The sequence below is a fragment of the Macrobrachium nipponense genome, chromosome 39 (assembly GCF_015104395.2).
Source record: "Macrobrachium nipponense isolate FS-2020 chromosome 39, ASM1510439v2, whole genome shotgun sequence".
NCBI classification, from domain to species: Eukaryota; Metazoa; Arthropoda; class Malacostraca; order Decapoda; family Palaemonidae; genus Macrobrachium; species Macrobrachium nipponense.
In genome coordinates, this window is record NC_061099.1 from 1,011,982 (window position 1) to 1,028,220 (window position 16,239).

Sequence of the window (16,239 nt, forward strand, 5' to 3'; positions counted from 1 at the left end):
AAAGCCGTTGGTCCCGTTGCTGAATAACCATTGGTTCCATGCAACGTAAAAACACCATACAAACAAACAAACAACAATTTACAAACCTGGTTAGCTAGGGGTCTGTTAGGTATGTAACCAATGTGAGAAGAAGATACATTCCCCTAACTACTCTCCTTTTAATACTTGAGCAGAGATTTTTTTTTCATGGAACACTATTTCTAATGAAACTTATATTTCAAACTTACATCTGGAAATACCACTGATCTAACATTCTCTGAAGAAGTGAAGTGTAACTCCTAAAGACTCCACGAGGAAAATGTTTCCTCAAATCTAAGTCCGACTTAATATTAAATCAAGTTTGATGTGTGGACAGGCTTTTGGGAAACAATAAAAATTAATTGAAATAAGTTAGATAATTCTTTACGAGTCTACATGATATACCAAATCATCAAGTTTATGAGGAGGATTGGGTGGAATCTTCGGATATTTAGGTCACCGGAGGGATTACCGTAAAAAATTGTATGTATGTATGTGTATGTATGTATGTATGTATGTATGTATGTATGTGTGTGTGTTGTTTTAGTGATGGTAAGGAACAAGCAAATTTTTAAAAGAGAAAAAGAAATTATTTTTTGAGTGATGTACACCATGCCTTCAAAATGAAAGAAAAATTCATCCTCTCTCTCTCTCTCTCTCTCTCTCTCTCTCTCTCTCTCTCTCTCTCTCTCTCTCTCTTATTTAATATGCGAGTCTTTTATATTTCCGTGGGTGTTTGGTTACAGATAAAGGCATAAAAGGTATAAGCTTTTCCAAGGCTCCGACAGAAAGTAAAGGCTCTGGCAGAAAAAGCAGCTGACGCTTTGTTGTGTGTGTGTGTGTTTTTTTTTTTTTATTTTCCTCCAAATCCGGTATTGTAGAATCGAAGCTCCCTCTTTTTCCAAACGGAGCCCAATCCTGATAATTCCTTACTCTTTTGTCGGTACTGGTAATTGATTCTATTTGGCTCTTCGTCCAAATACAGTTTTTGTTCGGGCACCTGTATTTATTTATGTTTTTTTTTTTTCGTTATAGTATCAGGGGAATGTGGGCAGAGGACGTAACACTTTGGAGAAAGAGATTTTTTTTCTTCGTTTTTCTCCAAACATTTGTTATTTTGGTGTGGCTGTCAAAGATTTGGCCACGGCATTTTGTCTTGCCACATATCCCTTCATTTTTTGTATTTCCTTCAGGTTTGGGCTACCTGTGAACAATTACTTCTTTTGCTGGTTCTCTCTCTCTCTCTCTCTCTCTCTCTCTCTCTCTCTCTCTCTCTCTCTCTCTCTCTGTGTGTGTGTGTGTGTGTGTGTGTGTGTGTTAAGGGACAAGTAGAAATAAATAGAGTTTACACCCGAAAGTGCGGTGCGATTTCTCTCGCTCTCTCTCTCTCTCTCTCTCTCTCTCTCTCTCTCTCTCTCTCTCTCTCTCTGTATGTGTATGTGTGTGTGTGTGTGTCTGTGCTAAGGGACGAAGTAGAAGTAAATAGAGTTTACACCAGAAAAGTGAGGTGACGATTCTCTCTCTCTCTCTCTCTCTCTCTCTCTCTCTCTCTCTCTCTCTCTCTCTCTCTCTCTGAGACGAGTCTTCTCATCCCCTAACTCCCCTCCCTCGCCCCAGCTCCCAGATTTTTTCATGGCGTGCCATTCCTTGTGAGTCCATATACCCTTTTGTTCCTGACAGATAATTGGTTCCATCTCGCTTCTCATTCGATTAACTTCTTGTACGTGCGTAGTACCTTTGTCCGTCCGTTCGCCCCTTTATTAACGTAGCGTTGCTTTCCGGGAAGGTGAACAAAAGACATTAGATCACCCGAGTCGGGAGACGGGATAAAATAATGTGAGTAAAAAAAAAAACTAAGGTTCTCTTAATGAGTTTTGTGGGGCTATGTGAGAGGCTGGCTTGGCTAACTTTTTATTATTTTTTCTGTCCTTATTTTTCTTTATTATTTATTATTTGGAGTTAGTTAAAGACGGTAGGTTACGCCTTGTCCTGTTGGGGTTTCCCGTGTTTTTTTTTTTTTTTTTTTTTTTTTTTTTTTTTTTTTGCGGATTGAAGTTCATTCAAGATTGCTATTCAAGTAAAAACAGAATTAATAGAAGGAAGGAGGGAAACTGAAGTTGAGCAAAGGAGTAGAAAGCGAACCAAACCATGAGCATTAATTTGTATATTTATATATATTATATTGTTACAATTTCGTATTTTGTATTCATCGTTGTATGTATTCATTAATATATTCTACCATATATAATTCATTACTACTTATTTTACGTTTGTATTTCTATTTTATTTATTTTTCTCATCCATTTTTACTTATCCATGCAAGTATTTATTAATTGTATATAGATTTTATTCCTTTTATTTAATTATTTTTTTATATTTACTTATTTATGGATAGTTCACCTTGTTTTCTCCCGCATTTATAAACGGAGAAGCCAAGATCCAACCCACATCTTCCCCGCCTACGACTCAGAGCAACTTGTGTCGAACTGGAAGTTCATTCGGATCTTAGTTATGCGTCTCGAGAGACTGTTTAATACCGCTCTGTAACTCAAGCAATAATTCCTGATTATTAAGATGAGTGAGAGTGGCAGTTATTCAGCTCTCTCTCTCTCTCTCTCTCTCTCTCTCTCTCTCTCTCTCTCTCTCTCTCGCAAACACACACACACACATACACGCTCGTGGTCATATAAATAGAACCCTTTCTCTCTCACTCTCATACACACACACAAACTTGTTCTTATATACATAAGTCTCTCTCTCTCTCTCTCTCTCTCTCTCTCTCTCTCTCTCTCTCTCTCATACTCGTGGTCATGTAAATAGAACTCTCATACACACACAAACTTGTTCTTATATATATAAGGCTCTCACACACAGCACACAGAAGATTACCTTAAACTATCAGACCCCCGGCAGAGATTTCGAGTAATTACGTCACCAACATCCCCCTCCCCCCATTTCAACATTTTTCCCTTAATTAGAGCTTTAATGACAGACGCCACCTTTCACCTTCAGGGTAATGAGTGGGGCGTCACTCAGTCTCCTCCCTAAATCTCCACCGTGACCTTTGCCGTGTCTCTCGGGACATATAGGACGGCCGGACTTACGAAGACTCGTAATTCGGGCTTTGTCTAATCAGTTGGTGCTGAGTTTTCAAAGGCGGTTTTTTTTCAGGAGTGACGTCTTTCACAGAGTGAATTTCCAGATGCGACATTTTTGTCTGAGTGAATTTCCTGATGCGACATTTTTTTCTGAGTGAATTTCCTGATGCGACATTTTTTACTGAGTGAATTTCCTGATGCGACATTTTTTTCTGAGTGAATTTCCTGATGCGACATTTTTTACTGAGTGAATTTCCTGATGCGACATTTTTGTCTGAGTGAAATTTCTGATGCGAACATTTTTACTGAGGGAATTTCCTGATGCGACAATTTGTGTCTTTGACCGTGAATTCCTGATGGCGACCCTGTTTGTCTGGAGTGAATTTCTTTTGATGCGACATTTTTTAACTTGGAGGTTGAAAAAATTTCCTGATGCGAAACATTTTTGTTTTTTCTGAGTGAATTTCCTGATTGCGACAATTTTTTACCTGAGTGAATTTCCTGATGCTACATTTTTTACTGATGAATTTCCTGATGGACATTTTTCTGATTGAATTTCCTGATTCGAAACATTTTTTTGTCTGAGTGAATTTCCTGATGCGACGATTTTTGTTTCTGATGATGAATTTCCTGATGCGACATTTTTGTCTGAGTGAATTTCCTGATGCGACATTTTTTACTGAGTGAATTTCCTGATGCGACATTTTTGTCTGAGTGAATTTCCTGATGCGACATTTTTTACTGAGTGAATTTCCTGATGCGACATTTTTTACTGAGTGAATTTCCTGATGCGACATTTTTCTCTGAGTGAATTTCCAGATGCGACATTTTTTACTGAGTGAATTTGCAGATGCGACATTTTTTATTGAGCCAATTTCCAAATGCGACATTTTTTACTGAGCCAATTTGCAGATGCGACATTTTTTACTGAGCCAATTTCCAAATGCGACATTTTTTACTGAGCCAATTTGCAGATGCGACGTTTTTTACAGAGCGAATTTCCAGATGCGACATTTTTTACTGAGCCAATTTGCAGATGTGAAATTTTTTACTGAGCCAATTTCCAAATGCGACATTTTTTACTGAGCCAATTTGCAGATGCGACATTTTTTACAGAGCCAATTTCCAGATGCCACATTTTTTACTGAGTGAATTTCCAGATGCGACATTTTTTTACTGAGTGAATTTCCTGATGCGGCATTTTTTACTGAGTGAATTGCCAGATGCGACATTTTTTACTGAGCCAATTTCTAGATTTAATGAATGAATTGCCAGATGCGACATTTTTTACTGAGCCAATTTCTAGATTTAATGAATGAATTGCCAGATGCGACATTTTTTACTGAGCCAATTTCTAGATTTAATGAATGAATTACCAGATGCGACATTTTTTACTGAGTGAATTTCCAAATGCGACATTTTTTACTGAGCGAATTTCCAGATGCAACATTTTTTACTGAGGCGAATTTCCAGATGCAACATTTTTTACTGAGCGAATTTCCAGATGCAACATTTTTTACCTAATGGAATTTCCAGATGCGACAATTTACGAAAGGCCAGTTTCTTTAGGGACTTAAAATATTGACCAATATTTATTGGAAGGATTCTACGTGAATCCTTTCACTATTTATTGTAGTTATTGAAGAGCCTGTCAATTTTAAGCATGTTAGGATGAAAAAAAATGCCGAAAATAGATTAGATACTTCCAAACCTGTTAGGAGAAAACATATTAAAACTGTCTTCGATATTTTATATAACGAACTTGATGAAGTGTTCTAAGTGTCCCTATGTCTATTGCAAGATAATATCATCTAGGAAATCTGTTGCAAGATAATATCCTCTAGGAAAAGAACTAGTTGCTTTTTATTTCTAATAGGTTAATACTCTTAGACTTGCCCCTCCTCGTAATCCTGCTACGAGTCCCATTCAAAGAAATGTCGTTTTCTCCTCTTCAGAGCGGCTGATGAATACGACTCCCTGCTGGAGATCTCCGACATTCTGCCGGAGGACGCCAAGAGCTACGACAAGATGCGGCCTCCTTCTCAAGGTAAGTCTAAGGATGTTATCTCTCTCTCTCTCTCTGTATATATATACGTATATATGTGTGTGTGTAAGTATGTATATGTATATATATAATTTTTTTGACAAATTATTGACAACCCAACTGACAAGGCGTGATACCTTATACATTCACTTTTTTGTTTTATAATACCGTTTTATATATATATATATATATATATATATATATATATATATATATATATATATATAAATGTGTGTGTGTGTGTGTGTGTGTGTGTGATACATACATATATATATCGGCATTATAAAACAAAAACGTGAATGTACGAAATATTGACAACCAAACTGACAAATTCTGAAATACCTGATTACATTTCCACTTTTATAATATTCCTTAATTGCTCTTCTCTGCGTGTGTGTTTGATTATTACTTTACAATATTCCTTGATTGATGTTGTGCTATTTTTATTTAGTACTTAAACGCCTTGAAATTGTGGCGTTGATGAATTTGGAATTACCGTCTACTATGTCTTGGAAAACTCGTTACACATTTTTAAGTGCTGAAGTGATCCCCTCTTTGACGTCTAGATAGCTCATTGTACTTTTGAATATGTAAGACATTTTTCAGGAGCTTTGAGAGAGAGAGAGAGAGAGAGAGAGATTAAACTCTACATATGGTATGTAATGAAATAACTTAATGAAATGCGAGCGTGTGCATTCTTGAAATGTGTGTATGTATGAGAGAGAGAGAGAGAGAGAGAGAGAGAGAGAGAGATAAAATTATTCAACTCTGCATCGTCATTTACTGAACATACTTCAAGAAATGAGAAAGAGTGAGAGAGAGGAAAAAAGTTATTCAACTCTACATAGTCATTTGCTGAAAAAAACTTCAAGAAATGAGAGAGAGAGAGAGAGAGAGAGAGAATGATTCAGCTCTACATCGTCATTTACTGAACGAAATTCAAGAAAAGAGAGAGAGAGAGAGAGAGAGATTAAACTGTACATATGGTATTTAATGAAAAAAACTTCAGTAAATGTGTGTGTGTGAGAGAGGGAGAGGAAGAGAGAGAGAAAGAGGGAGAGGTAGAGAGAGAAAGGGAGAGAGAATGATTTTCTGCATAAACATCAATAAATGTGTTAGAGAGAGAGAGAGAGAGAGAGAGAGAGAGAGATTGAGAAATTCAACTCTACATCGTCATTTACTGAACAAACTTCAAGAAATGAGAGAGAGTAGAATAAAACGATTAAACTCTACATTGTTACTGAATAAAATCCCCGAAGACTTTTCCCTTTCTTGGGGCCAATTAGTTCCCCTTGATACCTTCGTCTTCCCTTAACTTGTTGCGTATTTCCTGTCAGTGGGGAGCCTAACTGGATTAGATTTTGCCTAACTTGTTGAATTTTCAGATGATGACGTTATGAAAAATATTTTTTGGGGGGTGGAAGGGGGGAGATGGTCTCCCCAATGAGTTGCAGCGCAATTTTGATTTCTTGAAGTCTGGTACCCGAGAGAATTATCTCTTAACTCAGTTTGTTTGGATTCATTTGAAAGTTTCTTTTTATTTTCTTTTTGTTTTGATTTTTTGAAATTTTTTTATTTTTTTCTGCTTTGATTCATTTGAAAATTTATTTTTATTTTCGTTTTGTTTTGCTTCATTTCAATGTTTGTCTTTATTTTCGTTTTGTTTTGATTTTGTTTTATTTTTACCTTATATATCTTTTTGTTTTGATTCATGTGAAACGTTGTTTATTTTCGTTTTTTTTTTTATTTTCCTCTTGTTTTGATATGAAGAATTGTTTTTATTTCCCTTTTCTTTTGGTTTATTTAAAAATTTGTCTTTATTTCCTTGGTTTAGATTTATTTGAAGTTTTCTCTATTTCCGCTTTGTTTTGATTTATTTGAACGTTTGTCTTCATATCCCTTTTGTTTGGATTTGAAAAATTGGTGTTTTAATTCCCTTTTGTTTTTATTTATTGAAAAATTCGTCTTCATTTCCGTTTTTAATTTTATGAAAATTTGTATATATTTCTGTTTTGTTTTGAATTATTTGAAAGTTTATCGTTTTTCCCTTTTTGTATTTGATTTATTTGAAAATTTGTCTTTATTTCTGATGTTTAGATTTATTTGAAAATTTGTTTGTATTTCTGTTTAGTTTTAATGTCTTTCAGGACAGTTGTCAAAGTAATATGTTTAGGAATAGTGATTTTTCCACGTCGTAGTTGTAATTCACAGTTGGTTATAACCACTGTGTTATCAGTTATCTCCAGTGCTAAGAAACTGTCAGTTAGTTATTGCCAGTGCTCTGGAACTGTCAATGTTATCATTTAGCTCCAGTGCTGTGGGACTGTCAGTGTTATCAGTTATTTGAAGTGCTGTGGAACTGTCAATGTTATCATTTAGCTCCAGTGCAGTGGGACTGTCAGTGTTATCAGTTATTTGAAGTGATGTGGAACTGTCAGTGTTATCAGTTATTTTTTTGAAGTGCTGTGGAACTGTCAGTGTTATCAGTTATTTGAAGTGCTAAGAAACTGTCAATGTTATCGGTTATTTTCAGTGCTGTGATACAGTCAAAAGTCGCTTCCCAAAGGCCTGTAATAACAGAGGGGAAATATCTTTCTTCGTTTTGTTCTCCTCAAGGTTGAAACTTGTTGTAAGACATCTGAAAATACGCTTTTGCCGAGGCGAGGAAACTTAGAACCTCAGTTTGCCCGAGAGTAATGAAGGAGAAGGAACGAACGTCCTCCGAAAGTCGCTTCTGTTATCCAGGAGTCATTTCAGAAAATCATTTTCCTCTTCTCTTGATCAGCAGCAATCACGAGAGGACGGAGGTCCCTCTACGCCTGAATACCCATCTCCCTCCCCCTCCTCCTCTCCCTCCCTCCTCCCCACCCCCTCCTCCTCTCCCTCTTCCCCTCCTCCTCCTCCCTCCCTATCCTCCTCCTCCTCCTCCTCCAAGCAGCATCAGCCAAGAAAGACGGAAACGTGTGGATTACGCATCTCGTTATGTAACCTCGACAAACATTAACAAGGATCCGGAACACCTTGAAAAGAGGCGAGACTTCAGAGGAGTGGATTTCTCCAAATAATTGTGACTCTCCTCCGTTCGTTTGAAGTCGGAGGATTTTTATTTTTTATTCTTATTTTTATTTTTATTTATTTTTTTTAAACCGTGGCTGTAATCTGAGAAATGGATAGTTTTATTCTATTTTTATTTTTTATTTTTATTTATTTATTTACTTTTTTGAAACCGTGGCTGTAATCTAAGAAATGGATATCTGTATTTTATTTATTTTTATTTTTTTATTTTTATTAATTTATTTGTTTACTTTTTTGAAACCGTGGCTGTAATCTGAGAAATGGATATTTTTATTTTCATTTATTTTTATTTTTTATTTTTATTTATTTATTTACTTTTTTGAAACCGTGGCTGTAATCTGAGAAATGGATATTTTTGTGTGCCTCCGCCGGTATATGCAGCTTTAGTGTTTAAATTAGCTGTGGTAGCTCAAGTTTTGAGTGTTTGCTGAGATGACGCAAGTTTTTGTTTTCCCACTTTTTATCGCAACTTCTAGATATTCTTAAATTATTATTTTTTTTTCTTCCCCGCAAATTTATATATAATAGATTGTGTGAATAATTTATTTTATATACTAATAGGGTATTATTGAGTTAGCATTTACAAAACTAGATGAAAATTCCCTTGTTTGCATCATTCGTACTTTCATTCATAAAGACTTCACTTTTTAATAACAAATAACACATGAAACTGGCGAAGGTAGGAAGAGAACTAGAAGTGAGGGGTATCATTTACTGGCAAAGCAATGTGATTAACTAATATTACCTGTAAGGTTGAAATTTTTCACTATTTCCTAGACAATGTTTAGCAGGTGTTTTAAAATCCTACACAAAATATGCTTTTCTAGGGAAGTATTTCCTTTTTCGTTATCGTAACTATCACTTCTAATATTGGGTTGTCCATATTACTCTTTGACGCCAGTTTTATACTTTTTGGGTCTTCTGTGTAGATGGCGCTGAAATCGTACGGGTGAAGACTCTGTAGGAGTCTAGGTATACCAGTGGGATGCTGTTTTAAGGGACTAAAATCTGTCCAAGACCTTTATAAAATCTTTTCAAATCAGCCTTGTTTTTCTGACGCTGAAAATAAGTTTCTAAAGCACTTTCTGCTTTTATTCTGATGCAACAACCTGCTTTTCAAATGGTATAGGAATATTACCATCATTACTGTAGAGATTCAGTGCAATATCATAGATTGTATTGAACTTCGAATAGCAACCTACGTCATTCAGAATATATAGTTCGCGTTAAAATGAGGATTCTCATTGTAGACGGGCCACGTCTCAAATTTACGAAATGTATTATTTTAGCTGTTTCTCTTAATAACGTCTGTACGCTGCACAATGTGAACCTGTTTCATTAAACCATCGCTCACGAGAGAGTTCACATTTCAGCCATTTTACCTTCCATTTGTTAAATATGTTTGCATGAGAAATGGGACTTTTAGTATGTCCGTTCTCTCTTCTGGTTCAATGTCCCGTCACCGGCTTCCGTCGGATATTTGATATCCGGGATATTTAATATCCATAAAATAAGTGGATATCGTGATATCAGCCCGGGAGAGCTGAAACTGAAATTGAAATCGACGGCTACGAGACATTTCACTCAATTCCAGCTGAAATGTTTGTTGGGGGAAAGGGAAGGAATATGAATATTAAGATTATGACAGATGGATCATATGGGGAGAAGAGGAAGAGAGAGGAGAGATAGAGAAGAGAGAGAGAGAGAGAGAGAGGGGTGTTGGGGGGTTGGAGACGGACAGATGGTTGATGTCGCCATCAAAAGGAATTGTAATATTTCCGATTGCTGCCGAATTGACGGTGGAGTTTTATTGAATCATTATTTAACGGAGTGGTGATAAATTTATCGGCATATATAACTACCATACATACATACATACATACCTACATATATACTATATATATATATATAATATATATATATATATGTATGTATGTATGTATATATTTATTGTATCTTTACTTAATCTTTTATCATCTCAAGTTGGCATTCGTTTCACATATTTATCATTTTCGTTTTTTTTCAAGCGATTTATCAGATTGGTGTAGTCTCTCTCTCTCTCTCATCTCTCTCTCTCTCTCTCTCTCTACACGGAAGCAGATAGAAATGGCCGTGATATCAAAGTAACGTCAGCCTCTTGAAAAATATTTTGGGAATCACTGGAAATATGTCAGGGAGATGGGAAGAAAGTATTCAGATGTGGGAGCAGGTGTCCCGGCAGGCTTTACTCGCCTACCCCTAGAGGCGTCACGGCTCACTGACCGAAGTAACACCAATAGAAAATAGAAATATTGCCTGACGGATGCGAACAAGATATTTGAAACCTGAATGTTCGCAGAACATTGGCTGCGCTTCCTTATCAATTGAAGTTTCTATAGGAGTTAAAATTTCTATTTGATTTTCATAACGGTTATACACACACACACACGCACTATATATATATATATATATATATATATATATATATATATATATATATATATAATATATATATATATATGACTGGTAAAAATGTTCTGTTATAACAGAATTCCATCTAATAAAAGGAGCCCATAAAAACACCAAAATAAAGAGAGAGAAATACTATATTTCAGAGACTGCTGTCTCCCTCTTCAGGTAGATGAATGAGAAAAGTTACACAGAAGGTGATATTTATACCAAGAGGTCCACAGGTACGCCAATTTAGGTCACTCCCACTGATAATCTTCCTTTAATCTTCTTAAGCATCGGCTGAATGGAAATCTTGTCAATGACATCTGAGTCCCATGCTCTGAGATATTCATTACCTGCCTCTCTTTAATTAAGGTCGATTCCATCATTTGACTCTTGTACCGGCAGTTGCTGCTATAAATTATACGTGACAAATTCCAATTTATACTATGGTTATGTTCATTTATATGGTTGAATTCAGCTATTTTCAACCATATAAATGAACATAACCATAATATAAATTGGAATTTGTCACATATAATTTATAGCAGCAACTGCCGGTACAAGAGTCAAATGATGGAATCGGCCCTGATCAAAGAGAGGCAGGTAATGAATTTCTCAAAGGAAGCATGGGACTCAGATGTCATCGACAAGGTTTTCATTCAACCGACGCTTAAGAAGATTAAAGGGAGACTATCAGCAGGAGTGACCTAAATTGGCGTACCTGTGGATGGACCTCTTGGTATAATACCACCTTCTCTGTAACTTTTCTCATTCATATACCTGAAGAGGGAGACAGCAGTCTGAAATGTAGTATTTCTCTCTTTATTTTGGTGTTTTTATGGGCCCCATCTATATATATATATATATATATATATATATATATATATATATATATATATATATATATATAAATCAGTTGTATTCCTTATAGGAAAATGGAATATATAAATGGTTAGAATATGCCCAACAGTTTCGTCCAGTTATGGATTTCTTGGAGCGTTTGTTAAAAGGTTTATGTATGCGTGTATATAATACATACATACAAATATATGTGTGTGTGTAAGCATGCGTGTGTATCTGTGTGTATGCACATACACAACTTGAATATCGCTGCATGCTCAGTGGAGTACATTTAACAGAAGCCCCCATTCCTAATACCTCACCATGAGAAATGACGTAATCAGAGTTATGGCGCTAAAAAAGAGAGTTTCACCTCGAAGCAGATATGAATATGCAGTTGGCACTTTGCATATGATTTTAATCTATCAGAGATTACGCAGATCCTGTAAGACCTTGGCCTTGGATGGCTTCTTCAAAAGAAAGAAAGAAAGAAAGAGCTTAACGTTGTTTTCGGTTCTCGTAATTCCCGAGTTTCTAAGTTTTGCTCACTTGCAAATCCTTCGGTTTTGTTTCTTTATTTAATATACATGCGGATGCTATAAACTATTTTCCCCCGTGGGGGGGAGGGGTTAGTGCCGTCAGTGGTCTTTATGCGGTGTACCGTAGGGATTACTTACGGTTCTTCGCAGAGTGCCTTCGGCCCTAGCCAACCCCTTTCGTTCCTTTTACTGTACCTCCTTTCATATTCTCTTCCATCTCACTTTCCACCCTCTCGTAACAGTTTATTCATAGGGCAACTGCGAGGGTTTCCTCCTGTTACACCTTTCAAACCTTTCACTGTCAATATCCGTTTCGGCGCAGTCGAGTTTTCTGTACAGCCACTACAGCGTATATCCAAGATCACCGAAAATATGTCTTATCTTTCGGTGGTCTCGGTATAATGTTGTTTGAGCCGCGGTCCACGAAACTATAACCATTACCTGGTGGTGGTCCATCCTTTATCGTTGCCAGAAGCACGATTATGGCTAATTTTAACCTTTTAAAAAAACTACTGAGGCTAGAGGGCTGCAATTTGGTATGTTTGATGATTGGAGGGTGGATGATCAACATATCAGTTTGCAGCCCTCTAGCCTCAGTTACTTATAAGATCTGAATACACAACACAGGTTTTTTTTTTTTTTTTTTCTTTTTCTGGGGAGGACAAAAACAAAAAAAAAAAAAAAAAAAAACGTTCGGCGAGACAGACAAAGCCGGCACAATATTTTTCTTCTACAGAAAACTAGAAATGAAGGTTTAATTTCGCCGAGGTCAGCACAGACGAATCATTACGTTTCTGATAAAAGTAATTAAACTTGTGAATATATACTGATTCCCGAGACTGCTAGGGATATGATCGTTCTCGAAAGAAAAAGGCAAGATGGAGAGAATTTTGTTTATAAGTTTGATTTATTTATTTATTTTGTTCGCCAAGTACCGTTCTTCCTCAGTACTTATTAGCATTGACGTGTTATAATGTAATGTATGCCTGTCAGGTCAATATAGATATTGTACTTTAATATCTTATATTTTATAAAGAAATCCTAAGCTGATTTTTATTCTAACTTTTATGACTTAATTAGCTTTTTCTCTTAAGTTACAGGATTTTATCAAATACATTTTATAAAACATAAAAATAAATTTGATAATTAATAGAAATTTGTGTAGAGAAGCTTGTATTTTGTAATATAAAAGTAAATTTGATACTTAATAGGAATTTGTATAGAAAAGCTTGTATGTTTTTATTATCATCATATAATATAACAAGGTCAGAAATTGTTGAAAGTGAATGGTGTACGTAGGTCCTGTATATTAAATCTCATTTTGTGCTTGAATAGGATGCAGGTTATTATCAAATACATGAATCGTGCTTGGGCCATTATTAAAAGAAGAGTTGACAGTAGTGTTTTTTTTCCACATTTTCACAATTACTTTCAGCGCATGGAGATTATTTTTTTTATTAATATTTTTGTATTAAAAATCAAATGATTTTCTAAATATGTGGGGATACTGTGACTGTGTACGTGTGTGTGTGTGTGTGGTATTTGTGTTTACAAATGGATGTGATATTTCTTAACTATTTCTATTTACAATAAGGTCTCATCTGAACTTCAGACATCTGTCTGTTATATGGATATTGGTCAGCTTTCCCATTCGTAAATCAAATAACACAATATACGTTTTAGTATGAAACTTACTAAAATTCTATCATATTCAGCTCCATCAACATTTGATTAATATCGTGCTTCCGGCGAACTTTTAATCTAAACTTTATATATATTTTGGATATTGGAATCAATAAACTTCTACTGCCATATTCATTTGCACAGTATCCCAATTCCGTAAAGCGCAGACAGTATTTCTGGTTTGTATTTATTAGTTATAACAGTATTTTCTATAATTTTACGAAAGTTTTCCAATTTGACGTTTTTTCGCGTATGATTTTTGTTTTCAAGAGTCGACGCGCCATGTAGTGTATGATTATACAGTTATTCAAATTTTGATTGTAGTGTCCAGTTTTTCAACTGGGGGATTATTTCCTTTGTGGTATCCAGTTTTTTTTAACTTGGGCATTATTTCCTTTGTAGTGTCTAGTTTTTTTAACTGGGGCATTTTTCCTTTACAGTGTCCAGTTTTTTTTAACTGGGGCATTATTTACTTTGTAGTGTCCAGTTGTTTTAACTGGGGCCAGAGTGTTTTACTGGGGCATTATTTACTTTGTAGTGTCCAGTTGTTTTAACTGGGGCATTATTTACTTTGTAGTGTCCAGTTGTTTTAACTGGGCATTATTTACTTTGGAGTGTCCAGTTGTTTTAACTGGGGCATTATTTACTTTGTAGTGTCCAGTTGTTTTAACTGGGGCATTATTTACTTTGTAGTTGCGTTTGTTTTTAACTGGGCATTATTTACTTTGGAGTGTCCAGTTGTTTTAACTGGGGCATTATTTACTTTGTAGTGTCCAGTTGTTTTAACTGGGGCATTATTTACTTTGTAGTGTCCAGTTGTTTTAATTGGGGCATTATTTACTTTGTAGTGTCCAATTGTTTTAACTGGGGCATTATTTACTTTGGAGTGTCCAGTTGTTTTAACTGGGCCTTATTTACTTTGGAGTGTCCAGTTGTTTTAACTGGGGCATTATTTACTTTGTAGTGTCCAGTTGTTTTAACTGGGGCATTATTTACTTTGGAGTGTCCAGTTTTCTTAACTGGGGCACTATTTACTTTGTAATGTCCAGTTTCTTTTAACTGGGCATTATTTCCTTTGTAGTGTCCAGTCTTTTTTAACTGAGGCATTATTTCCTTTTCAAAGTTATTTCAGTTTCATCCCTTCGAATTTGGGATGTGTTTTATGAATGGGTTCATTTATAAATGAACATGTAATATTTAGGTAGAATTTAGCATGGAATTGAGCTGTAAGACCATAATCTTCATAGTTTTATTTCGTATAACTGAATAGAGTGAACATAAAAGTAAAATTTTATATAAAGATCATTAAAAGTCGTATTAAATATAGTGAACAAGCTAAATTAAAATTATATTAAACAATAAAAGTAAAATTAAACACAAAGAACGATAAAAGTGAATTTGAAAAGAACCAAGAATAAAATTAAGTTTAAATAGAACGAAATAGAATAAACAATTAATAGTAAAATGAAATAGAATGAATATGAAATAGTAAAATTACATTAAATGAACTATGAAAGTAAAATTAAATAGACTGAACTATAAAAAGGAAGATTAGATAGAATGAACAATAAAAGTAATATTAGATAGACTGAACAATGAAAATTAAAATTAAATAGAATGAACTTTGAAAGCAAAATTAAATAGAATGAACAATATAAGTAATATTAAATAGACTGTACAATAAAAATCAGAATTAAATAGAATGAACAGTAACGATAGAACTGAATGGAATTCAAAATATAATTAAATAGAATGAATAAAAACAGTGAAAAATGTAATCAAATATAAAATAAAATTAAGTAGACTGAACAATAAAAAAAGGGAAATTAAATAGACTGAACAATAAAAGTAAGATTAAATAGACTGAAAAATAAAAAAGTAAAATTAAATAGACTGAACATTAAAAAAAGAACAGTCAAATAGACTGAACAATAAAAAAAAGTAAAATTAAATTGACTGAACAATGGAAATGAAAATGAAATAGACTGAACAATAAAAAAGCAAAATTAAATAGAATGAACAACAAAAGTCAAATTAGACAGAATCAACCGTGAAAGTAAAATCCAACAAAAACACCGGCCTCAGCGTCAGATCCTTAGTACGATTCCCACGCGCAGGATATCTCAAAACGACAGTTACACCACGAAGAGGATCCTTCCTTCCTCCCGGTCAGGGATTCGAACCGGAACAGTTTTTCGCCGCGAACTGCTCATCTCGACAAGGAGCATAAGAAATGCATTGCCTGTCTGCCTCGGATTTCAGTTCATGAATAAATTTGTTGCCGTCGAACTGGGCTGCAGCTGATGCGGGGACGGACCGCCGGCTCTTCTTTCCCGGCTGCCCGCCAGAAATTCGGCTGAATTTTATACAGAATTGTGAGGGGCGCGTTTCCATGCAGAGTCGGTATGGTATCTTTTTTGTTTGTGTGTGTGATTGAGAGAGAGAGAGAGAGAGAGAGATTATTGAGGTATTAAGATATCAGTCAAGACTTTATATATCTAATGTATTT

At 35.1% G+C, this 16,239-nt stretch overlaps 1 protein-coding gene across 1 annotated transcript in view; it reads left to right on the forward strand.

The window, feature by feature from the left end:
* LOC135209993 (glycine receptor subunit alpha-2-like) overlaps window positions 1-16,239 on the forward strand; it is a gene marked incomplete in the record, with an annotated part of 455,240 nt that overhangs the window by 399,146 nt on the left and 39,855 nt on the right. The window contains 1 exon segment of the mRNA XM_064242724.1: window positions 5,072-5,163. Coding sequence (XP_064098794.1) covers window positions 5,072-5,163 — 92 coding nt within the window.